Source organism: Melanotaenia boesemani, chromosome 10 (genome assembly GCF_017639745.1).
Source record: "Melanotaenia boesemani isolate fMelBoe1 chromosome 10, fMelBoe1.pri, whole genome shotgun sequence".
Lineage (NCBI taxonomy): Eukaryota > Metazoa > Chordata > Actinopteri > Atheriniformes > Melanotaeniidae > Melanotaenia > Melanotaenia boesemani.
The window spans coordinates 1,164,609-1,176,955 of NC_055691.1; the positions used below are offsets into that span (position 1 = coordinate 1,164,609).

Genomic DNA, 12,347 nt, shown 5'->3' on the forward strand with positions numbered 1-12,347 from the left:
AGCAGTTCCTCAGGGGAATCCACCTACTCTGACCTGAACTTATGAGCTACTTTATCACATTAATATGCCAACAGTGCTATTATTAGTAGTATTTTCAGTGTCTACGACCATCACACTCTCAGGATTATGACGGTCACAAAAACACAGTCCACTATCTGTCTGAAATGTGCCTTTTACATCCCCAGTGCAATAACCCATCACTTTCTGGTTAAAAATCAGGCTGGCATATTAAAATAATAGAGAAAACAAACAAATAACAACTGTAGCATCACCCAAAACATGGGTCCAATTTTGAGATTTTATGCTAAGCAATGCAAAATATGCCTCAAACAAAGATAAAACTGAGCCCTCTGAAACATCAGAGCCCTGTGGGGTTAATCCAAACACTGAAATCTTTTTCTAAGATATATTCTGTCAGTGATGCCGGAGCTGTGATAAGAAGAAGTGTATTCGCAGTGACTCATTACTGCAGTTCTGTGAACTGAATACAAAAAGTTCCATCATGTTTTAAAACCATCTGGGTTATTTTCAATCTGTGTACAGTCTGCTGATGCATGTAGACAGAGATTTGGTGATTTATGAATTTATATATATATATATATATATATATATATATATATATATGAATATGGGCTGTGCCCATTTAGGCATTAGTAACGAGGTAACACATTAATTAACGTTAATTTTTTTTAACACACATTTTTTGGGGGTTTTCTCAGAGTTCTTTCTCACTGATCACAGAGAAACTACATGCAGATGCTTTCAGTCCATGCCTCTTCCTCCATGTCTCGCTGGTGCAGCGTTTTATTGGATATATAGCAATATTTGGATGGGAAACTGCTCCAAAAATACAGTGAAAAACAGTTTTTGTTTCTTTCTTTTTAAGGGAAATGCAGTTTTGTTCTGGTAGATATAAGTTTTAAGGCAAGACAACAAAGGTAACACATGTTTTCTGACTTTTCCAAGCGTGCAGCATAAATCGGGTCTTCTTCTGCCTCTGGATGGGGAAATATCATCTGTGTTTACATGTTTTTCAGACTTTGTGTACCTGGTCTTTTAATTATTGTTGTCTTAACTGTGTTTGTTGGTGATAGAAATGGTTTTGCTGAGCTGGTAGCTGAGATTCTGGACTTTCTGTGGATATTGTGAATATTTCTCTCTCCTCACCATGTAGAAGCTGTGAGATTCTCATCCTGCTTTCTGTCTGTTCACCTGATGCTGATATTCATCACATATTGTTCCTTCTGTGTTTAGAAGGAAGCAGCTTCACAGCTTTAAATTCATCCTGCTGACTTTTTACCTTTTAGTTAGTAAATCCTGAACATTTCATCCTTCTTTATCATAAATATGTGATTTTATATATGAAGAAATATTTTAACTGTTGCTGTTTAAAGAAAAAACTGCTGCTAAAACTGTTTATTGGTTGGAAACTTACTAATCCTCCTAAACAGATAACCCCAGAGCTCCTTTCCACTGAGAAATGCAACCAATTTGCAAACTTTTTTAGCCAAAAAATTAAAACAATTAGGCAAAATATTAATTTCACACAGTCACACAAGAAAACTAGTCTGTGTCTAAAATAATTCTAATGTTATGTCACAATTTAAAACGGTTGATTTAAAAGTCCTACAAGAAACAGTTTGGCATTTGAAATCAACAACATGCACTCTGGACATGATCCCATCCGACTTTTTAAAACCAGTTTTTACCTCAGTAGAAAGTGGTCTCCTACTGATAGTTAACAGCTCACTGGCATCAGGCATTTTTCCCAAGTCACTAAAGATCGCTGCTATTAAGCCTCCTAAAGAAAAGGACTCTAGACGCCTCTATAATGAACAACTATAGACCTGTCTCTAACCTCTTTTATTTCCAAGATTATTGAAAAAGTTGTATTTCACCAGCTTCATGACTTTTTAAATGAAAGTGGAAATCTTGATAAATTTCAGTCCGGCGTCCGACCTCATCACAGCCCTGAAACAGCTCTGGTCAAAGTGTTAAATGACATTAGGTTGAATACTGATTCTGGTCAAGTATCAGTCCTGGTTCTGTTGGATCTCAGTGCTGCATTTGATACTGTAGATCACAGAATCCTGTTGCACAGGCTGGAAAACTGGGTTGGACTTTCTGGAGCAGTTCTTAACTGGTTCAGGTCCTATTTAGAAGGCCGGAGTTGTTTTGTTACGATCGGCAGCTATGAATCCGAGCGAGTGGCCATGACTTGTGGAGTCCCCCAGGGGTCAGTCCTTGGACCTCTTCTGTTCAACTTGTATCTGCTCCCTTTGGGTAAATATTACAGAACTATAGCATCAGTTATCAAAGTTATGCTGATGATACACAACTTTATGTATCTCTGTCACCAGATGACTGCAGTCCAATAGACTTAATGTGTCAGTGTCTGGAGCAAATAAACACCTGGATGAGGGAGAATTTTCTACAATTAAATGAAGACAAAACTGAGATTATTCTGTTTGGTAGAAAGAGAAGAGGGTCAGCATTGGTAAACACCTGGAGACTCGGGCTCTTAAAACCACTGACCAAATTGGTAACCTTGGAGTGTTGATAGACTCAGATCTGACTTTCAGCAGCCACATCAAAGCTTCACTAAGAAGCTTTTTACCATCAACAGGATTAAAAGTTTAGTCTCCCAGAAAGACCAAGAGAAACTCATCCATGCATTCATCTCCAGTAGACTGGATTACTGTAATGGTCTTTAACAGGACTTCCTAAAAAGAGCATTAAACATCTGCAGCTCATCCAGATGCTGCTGCTAGAGTTTTAACCAGGACTAAGAGATCTGAACACATCACACCAGTTTTGAAATCTTTACACTGGTTTCCAGTCAGTCACAGAATAGATTTTAAAACCCTTCTGATCATTTACAACTCCCAGAATGGTTTAGGCCCAGAATACATCTGTGATATGTTCAGAGAATATAAACCTAGCAGAGCTCTTAGATCCAAAGACTCTGGTCAACTAGTCCAGACCAGAGTCCAGACCAGAGTCCAGACTAAACACGGAGAAGCAGCATTTAGCTGTTATGCTGCAAACAAGTGGAACAAACTGCCAGTGGAGATTAAACTTTCCCCAAATGTAGACATTTTTAAATCCAGGTTAAAAGCATTTCTTTTCTCATGCGCCTATGCATGAAATCTGCACTGAAACTTTTAACTTATCTTGCTTTTAATCGTTTTAATGTAATTCATTATTTTATTGTCTTTCCCCACACTGAAATTTTATTTCTTGCATTTTATCTGTTTTATTTCATTAATTGCATTTCTTTTAATCTTTTTTTTTATTATTATTATTATTATTGCTTTCTGCACCCTGCTGAAATGTTTTATGTGAAGCACTTTGAATTGTCTTGTACATGAAATGTGTTATACAAATAAATTTGCCTTGCCTTGCCTTGGTTTAGAGCAGGGGTCTGCAACCTGCAGCCAGTGGACAGACAGAGTCATCTGGTGTGGTCTTCTGCTGCTGGAGCCCATCTGCTTCAATGCTGGATGTGCTGTGTGTTCAGAGATGCTGTTCTGCAGACCTTGGTTGGAACCAGTGTTTATTTAACTTCCTGTTGTCTTTCAATCATCTCCAACCAGTCTGCTCATTCTCGTCTGACCTCTAACATCAAGACATACTGGTCCAGACAACTGCTGCCCACTGGATATTTTCTCTTCTTCAGACCATTCTCTGGAAACCCTGGAGATGGTTGTATGTGAAAATCCCAGTAGATCAGCAGTTTCTTTAATACTCAAACATGCCACCATTCAAAGTCACTTAAATCCCCTTTCTTCCCCATTCTGATGCTCAGCTTAATATTCAGCAAGGATTGAAGAGATATACCTGATAAATTAACTGAGGACTTAAGCATGATGGTGTCTTTACAAACATAAAGGGATTGCTGTGTGACATGAATCACATCTGAGTAAATTTTTGCATTTCTCATCAACAGCAGAGTAGACAAAGATAGAAAACAGAATCAAAACCTTCTCACTGGCTCATAAACACAGCACGGAACCCAACAATGCCTTTAGGGTCATTCATCAAACTGAAATGAGGGTTTCTCTGTCCTGTTGCTTATCCTATTTAAAAACAGATATTATCATCAGTCAGTGATTGGCCGGCTGTGAACATGATAGCGCTCCAGCAGTTAGTCCTATATTGAAAAAGGTGAGTCAAGGAGACAAGTGGATTAAAAGCTTAAAAGTCATGGATAATTGTTCCACCTGCTGTAGTTTTAGTAGTTTCATTTACCTCCCTGGTAAAGAGAGCAATGTCCTGACATCTTGTAACAGCCTTATATCAGAGACAGATCTTGTTTTCCTCCAATCTCTTCTTTTTGAGTATATTTGAAGATATTATCTTGTAGAAAGAATCTTGTTAATAATACTATTTTTACTAAACACTGCTCAGTGTTATCTTAATACATTAAGAATTTACCATTCTACATGTTTAAATCAACAAGGGAAAAGCCATACACTGTAAATTTATATTAAAGCATCAAGGAAGAATTTTATTCCAGCAGCTCTGATTTTCCATCATTTAATATTAAAATCTTCCAAAAAAAAAAAAAAAAAACAAGGGGAAACTCGTAACTTTTTCCAGTTATACAGAAAAACTCAAATGGTGGCTGTTTAGTGCCAAAATATCTTCCCAGGCTGACCAGATTTTCAGTTACAGACTAGATTGGTCTCAGTAAGCGAACCAAGGCCAGTTGACCATCTTTTGGTACAGTTCAGTTTGACAGAAGTATTATTGCTGAAAGGGTTTGAATGACGGGGAAGCTAAGGGGAGCTCGGCTCCCCTGAAAGGCACAGGAGCTCCCCTAAAGACATTCAGCTGATACTGTGAGGGGGAGCCCTAAAAAAAGTTCACCTCAGGTTATATTTAATTTGTCAAAAAGTTTCCTGATGTGTCTCAAAAAGAATAGCAATAAATTCTCAGCTTTGTGTTTGATTTTTTTAATTAAATCCTCCAAATGTGATCCGTTCTGGTTCCTTCAGCACCGCGGACAGCAGCGTTGTTTGTAGCGTGCTGTGAGCGTCCACACAAAAAACACTTTATATTCTTTCTTTTATGGTTGTTTAAAGAACTTTCCGTCCCTGTGTCTGATTAAACAGGCTGCATACAGTAGCAGCAGAGGTTTTTTTGTAGTAACCATATTTTTGACCACGCTACGTGCACTAATATATATGCGCATGCTTATGATGTGATGAAATCACAGATAAAATCATTTTACATTTGATCACCAAACGAAATTTTACACTTATACAACAGAATAAGCAAAAGAGGAGTGTTGAGAATTCACACATTAAATAAATAAATTGAACATAAGTATTAAGAGCAAACAAACAAGGGGATTCATAACTTGGTAAAAGCTTTTAAGAAACACAGTTTTAAGGAATTAGAGAAGCTTCCCTTTGAACATCAGAGAGAATTTTAGTAATATTTAACATCATGATAGAATGACCCGCAAAAACAAATTTAAAAAATTTGCATTTGTATCCCACAAACATCATTTACAAATGTATTTTTGAGAAGCAAAGAAGTTTAAGGAACAAAGAATGTGTGCTATACTTAAAACCCCACTACTGAACTTTGTAGATGTTCTTAATGAGACACTCCCTAACAACAGCTAACTCATCTTGCATCTTGTCTCTTCTCTGAGCTCTCTCCACCCTGAAAAAGTCAGTCTGATATTGACGCTTGTCTTATCTCTCACTCTTTCAGTTTCTCTATTTCTTTTCCTCTTCCTCTGATAATGTCCTTTTGGGTTTCTCTGCTGAATCAGCAATGGTGGGCTTTCAAAACAGCCAGTGCAATGATATCCAGTTGCTATAGAGTGACATGGTGCTATAAAGCTAAATGTTGCTGTAAAGTGATGCCTTAGGATGGAAGAAGAAGTTATGAAGTGCAGTTTCTAAGCATTAGCACACTTCTGGGCAAAGACAACTCCAGGAATGTATGTGATAAATGTCAATGTGCCATCAAAATGAATCAGAAACACAGAATTTTAAAATCGAAAAGTTATGTGGCGCTACTATAAGTTTTTCTTTTTTCTTCTTCTTTTTTTTGCATTAAATGTTATTTCTGTGGGAAACATTAAATTCAAACTCAATATATACACACACACACACACACATATATATATATATATATATATACATATATATTCATTCTCTGTACCGCTTAGTCCATTACGGGTCGCGGGTAAGCTGGAGACAGGTCACCAGTCCATCACAGGGCCAACACAGATAAAACAAACAACCATTCACTCACACACACTCACTCCTACGGAAAAATGGGACCTTATAACGTGATAATGTCCATTATTTTTTTTTTAAATTTGGGTGACAGCTCCACACTTCCGTACACTCCTACGGAGAATTTAGACTGACCAATTAACCTAACATGCATGTCTTTGGATGGTGGGAGGAAGCTGGAGAACCCAGAGAGAACCCACACATATATACGTTAATTGTGTTAAAAGTTTTACGCAATTAATTACATAAATTAGTTACCGTTATTTTTAAAGCCCTAATATAAATACAAACATATATATATTTTATGTATGTATATATACTGTGCATTCACCTCCATCACGGGAGGTGAAAGAGGATTGTGAGGACACACCGAAACGCTGGGATAGGGAGTTAGACAGAAGATCTCCACCCATCACACATTATTGGATTTATAGACGTGTTTCTCATGACTCGACACACCGTCGTCTTTCTAAAATGCCAACGTGTTGCCAACATTATGAATTAAGTTCCCATTTACCAACATTAACTAAAATTTATCACAGCACAAAGCAATCATTTTGCTTTAACGTCATTTCATGTCCACTGTGTGTCACACTGGATATGTACGGCCGGAGTATCTAAGTGGCTGAAAAATGGTACTGTTTGATAAGATGCTGATCAGGAATCATAAGTTCTAAAAAATCTACATAAATAATTTTGGATTACTTCAGCTTTTAAATCTCTGGAATCACATTGGTATGGACAACCCATGTCTGCCTTAGGTTGGAGGAAACAACCATAAACTAACTTTATGATGGACCTGCCAGCAACGATGTTCACTTAACAGAATCAGTTACCGTTGTAACATTGGTGCGGTTCTCTAGCAGTGTGAAAGCAAACAGATTATTGTTACTTCATTGTTATATGAGCTTTTTTCAGTCCTGGCTTATAAATAAGCTGGGTTTTCTTCTTTTCATTGCTTTTTTCTTTATGTGATATGTGCCCTCATTCTCCAGAGACAGAGGACAGAGTCATAATTTTAAGAGTAATCAGAAGTTCACTTCAGAATGCTCATTCAGAGGTACACAAGCTTAAGAATTAATTGATCGTGTCAGTTCTACCTTAATTTGTGATAACTGCAAACAAGTAAACATGAAATATAATAGAAGAAATACAGTTGAGTAAATCCAGTATTATGTTTTTCCCCAGTCATCCCGGATCCAAAAGATTTAATAATTTAATCATTTTAAGCATTTAATAAAATTTGAACAACAGAATAGTTGTTTTTTTCCTCCTTTTGTTCAATCTTTATTGCTTTTATTTACTCATTGATTCTTTTTAAGAATAACAATAAGAGCTCATCAAAAGGGTTATTTCTAACCTGACATGAAAGTTAATATGAATCCAAACAGCAAAAGTTGACATCTTTCTCACACATGGTGTCCTACTGAATCTTCCATCAGCCTCCATCACTGGCCCGCATCTAACTGCTTTTACTCTGTTTTCTCCACAGATGTACATCCAAACAGCCACACTGACAGTTTCCCTCAGTCTCAGCGCCTCTGTCTCTTTGGGCATGCTCTATATGCCAAAGGTCTACATAATAATCTTCCACCCTGAGCAGAACGTCCCCAAACGAAAGCGCAGCTTCAAGGCCATCGTCACCGCAGCCACCATGACCACCAAGCTGTCGCATCTGGCAGCTGAGCGGCCCAACGGGGAAGTGAAGACAGAGCTGTGTGAGGGAGTAGAAGCTAGTGGTGAGCACCTCTGAAACCACATTTTCTTACTTTTGACAAATGACATCATGCCTTACTGCTTATGCCAATTAATATGTCCACTGTGCAAGATTTAGCAATCCACTGACTGTGACATGTTAACTATGTTTCTACAAGTATAGAAACATGTAAAAGAAGAATTGTGGTACCATTTACAAAGAAGGAACATTTAAGCTCAGAAGAGACCAACCAAATATTTAGTAACTTTTGTGTTTCTTTTGTATTTTGGGCCTTTTTTTCACAGATTTTTCTAGTGTGAGGTGCACTTTAAGGCCATTCAAAACAAAGGAAGACATGCACATGACAAAGTCATTTGTTGGAAACCTGAATTCTATTTGCAGCACTAAAATCTCTGAGGTCTTCTGTTTGCTGCATCCTGCTGCAGATGCTTGTATCACATGGTTGAATGCTTGATTAGATGCTCTGATCACAAACAACTCGCATTGCTAAGGCATGGACTTTACAAGGTCTCTGAAGTTGCCCTGCGGCGTCTGACATCAGGTAGATGGCTGTTATCGTAGTTTGACGTGCGTATCAACAGCAGGTTTGCCTCAGGCAGCTAGACTTGATAGAATGAAGGGCCACCTATATTTGGCCCCCAGAGTTAATACATTATAACCTACAGGCAGACCTACTGCTTTCAAATATCATCATAATCACAGCATATTTAAAGTTAACAATATTTTATCATTCTGAATGGCGAAGCATAGTCCAGGGCTATTGATTATTCATTCCCAAGAAGACACAACCTCAGCCAACAGCTGTAACATCTGTTCCATACTGAAAAAAGGGGGAACGTCAGGATGTTTACTCACCAGAGTTGTGCTGCCTGAACTGATCTGCTTTATCTAACAAACAGCAGCTCTCACAGCACTCCTTTCTTATTCAAAGTTGATATTCCTTTTATTATTGTCGTGTGTAATAAACAGCACAGGGAAGAAGGACTCACCTGTTTGAAACATTAGCTTTTCATTTAACATAAATATTTGTGGTGCCAAGGGACAAATTTACTTTTTTATCCAACAAATGCTGGACAGACCTAATATTTTAGTTGTGCTGCAGATAATCAGATTATTAAAAGGATGAACATTTATATTACAGATCAAGGCGATCTATTCCATGTTAAGCTCCTTAACAGCAACTGATGCTAATGATGATACCGCAACTTATATGAGAACTTATCTGATAGTTATTGTTTTAGTACTTTTTTAAAAATACATGGAAAAAGTAAGCTTGTGTGTCCCCATTAGGTAGAAAAGACTTGCAGTCAGCATTTATAGCCCCTTTCCCACTGTAGGAACCTTTTGCAGTTCCTTTTCAGGAACCAGGCTGTTTTTTCGTGTATTCAGACACGTAGGAACTAGGGCTAAAGGCCTTCAGTTCCTATAACCATTTTAGCTCCTACTCTGAGGCAGGGTCTTTTCGGGATTCCATAGGAACCCTGATGATGTAGGTGTTGATGGTGATTGGTAGCTACACTCCGTACCAGATTTCTGCATCTTGTGTCCCTGCCATGTTTAAAAAAACATGGTTGCAGATACGGACAACAACAACAGCAATAAATGGACCGACGAGGAGGTCAAAGCTCTTCTGTCTACTCAACAGAGAGGTTTTAAAGGTTCGCAGCGGAATATAAAAATATTCGTGACGATCAGTTCTCAGTTAGGGGACGTGGGGATTTATCATAACGCGAAGTAGCACATGTAGAAAACATACACAAGACTACAAATAAATTAAGGACCACAACAACCGAAATGGGACAAACCGAAAAACCAGAAAATTCTACACCTTGGACCACCGACCTGCCTACTCAGGCTACACCGCAGCAAATGACCCCTGCATGCGGTTTCTGGAGGTGATCATTCGCAGTGAAATTTTCAGAGGAGTTTGAAGGTTAGTAAACAGGACAAGAAGCATTTAAGCTTCTATATAGACCTATGAGTTGCTCTCAAATAATTAAGCTTCACCTGTTTAACATCTTTTTTGTATATAATACAGTGTGTGCAGAATTATTAGGCAAATGAGTATTTTGACCACATCATCCTCTTTATGCATGTTGTTCTACTCCAACCGGTACAGGCTTGAAAGCCTACTACCAGTTAAGCATATCAGGTGATGTGCATCTCTGTAATGAGAAGGGGTGTGGTCTAATGACATCAACACCCTATATCAGGTGTGCATAATTATTAGGCAACTTCCATTCCTTTGACAAAATGGGTCAGAAGAGAGATTTGACGGACTCTGAAAAGTCAAAAATAGTGAGATGTCTTGCAGAGGGATGCAGCACTCTTAAAATCGCCAAGCTTTTGAGGCGTGATCATCGAACAATCAAGCTTTTCATTCAAAATAGTCAACAGGGTCGCAAGAAGCGTGTTGAAAAAACAAGGTGCAAAATAACTGTCCATGAACTGAGGAAAATCAAGTGTGAAGCTGCCAAGATGCCATTGGCCACCAGTTTTGCCATATTTCAGAGCTGCAACATCACTGGAGTGCCAAGAAGCACAAGGTGTGCAATACTCAGGGACATGGCCAAGGTAAGGAAGGCTGAAAAACGACCACCACTGAACAAGACACACAAGATAAAACGTCAAGACTGGGCCAAGAAATATCATAAGACTGATTTTTCTAAGGTTTTATGGACTGATGAAATGAGAGTGAGTCTTGATGGGCCAGATGGATGGGCCCATGGCTGGATCAGTACAGGGCAGAGAGCTCCACTCCGACTCAGATGCCAGCAAGGTGGAGGTGGGATACTGGTATGGGCTGGTATCATCAAAGATGAGCTTGTGGGACCTTTTCGGGTTGAGGATGGAGTCAAGCTCAACTCCCAGTCCTACTGCCAGTTTCTGGAAGACACCTTCTTCAAGCAGTGGTACAGGAAGAAGTCAGCATCGTTCAAGAAAAACATGATTTTCATGCAGGACAATGCTCCATCACACGCATCCAAGTACTCCACTGCGTGGCTGGCCAGAAAAGGTCTAAAAGAAGAAAAAATAATGACATGGCCTCCTTGTTCACCTGATCTTAACCCCATAGAGAACCTGTGGTCCCTCATCAAATGTGAGATCTACAGGGAGGGAAAACAGTACACCTCTCTGAACAGGGTCTGGGAGGCTGTGGTTGCTGCTGCACGCAATGTGAACGCAATCGTGAACAGATCAAGACACTGACAGAATCTATGGCTGGCAGGCTTTTCAGTGTCCTCGCAAAGAAAGGTGGTTATATTGGTCACTGATTTGTTTTTGTTTTGTTTTTGAATGCCAGAAATGTATATTTGTACATTTTGAGTTGTTATATTGGTTTCCCTGGTGAAAATAAATAAGTGAAATGGGTATATATTTGGTTTTTGTTAAGTTGCCTAATAATTATGTACAGTAATAGTCACCTGCACACACAGATATCCTCCTAAGATACTAAAACTAAAAAAGCCCCACTCCAACTTCCAAAAATATTCAGCTTTGATATTTATGAGTCTTTTGTGTTCATTGCGAACATAGTTGTTGCTCTATAATAAAATTAATCCTCAAAAATACAACTTGCCTAATAATTCTGCACACCCTGTATGGTTCTGATCCACGTTTACTTCTTTTGAGACCGAGCCGAACAGCATCCTGGATGCTCCTGCTGCTACCAGCAGCTGCATCGATCAGGTAAATAAAACAGCTTTAATGCACATAAAAAGCCTCCCCTTATTTAATAGAGATAAAAGTCAAATGTAAACGGACCATGTATGCGTGTATACAGATTCTGGTTTAAATGGAAAAGGGGGAACTGATAGAGTCACACAAAACTGATTTTAATAGCAGGCTCAGTCATTTCAACTGGATTTAAACTTTTTTTTAATGTCTAATTACAGTTGAAATAACTGCTATTACAAATTGTGCACTCCTGGAATATTGAGAATTTTACACTATATAAAACAATGACAGGTTGGCTTTATTAGCATCCTTCATGTTTATAACTTGTTTTTTTATTCTAAAATGTTTATCCATTCAGCAGCTACCAGAGCCAGCGTCAACCACCATCAGCCAGCACCATTGTACGGGCATCTTGTTGAGATTTTATATTAGAATTCAAAAGATTTTATTATAGTCGCTGTGTGTTAAGTATCTGTCTCCACACTCTTCTGACTACTGCGCAGGACAAGCTGTTAGATGCTGAACAGCAGAGTCAAAGTGATGCAGCTTCAACCTGCAGCAGTCACAACGCGAGCAGCTGGACGGGCAGAGCTGAAGCCAGCAGAGATCTGTGATGGAGGGTCTCTGGGTGTACTGGACAGAATGGCAGGAAAAGCCAAAGTGATATACATCATCATATACACACATGTAAA

General features: G+C 38.6%; 1 protein-coding gene across 1 annotated transcript in view; it reads left to right on the forward strand.

Moving 5' to 3' along the window:
* The window catches only part of grm8b (glutamate receptor, metabotropic 8b), a 226,037-nt gene that overhangs the window by 205,047 nt on the left and 8,643 nt on the right, over positions 1 to 12,347 (forward strand). The window contains exon 10 of the mRNA XM_041998236.1: positions 7,753 to 7,999. Within this exon, the coding sequence (XP_041854170.1) occupies positions 7,753 to 7,999 (247 nt within the window). The remainder of the gene's footprint in view (positions 1 to 7,752; positions 8,000 to 12,347) is intronic.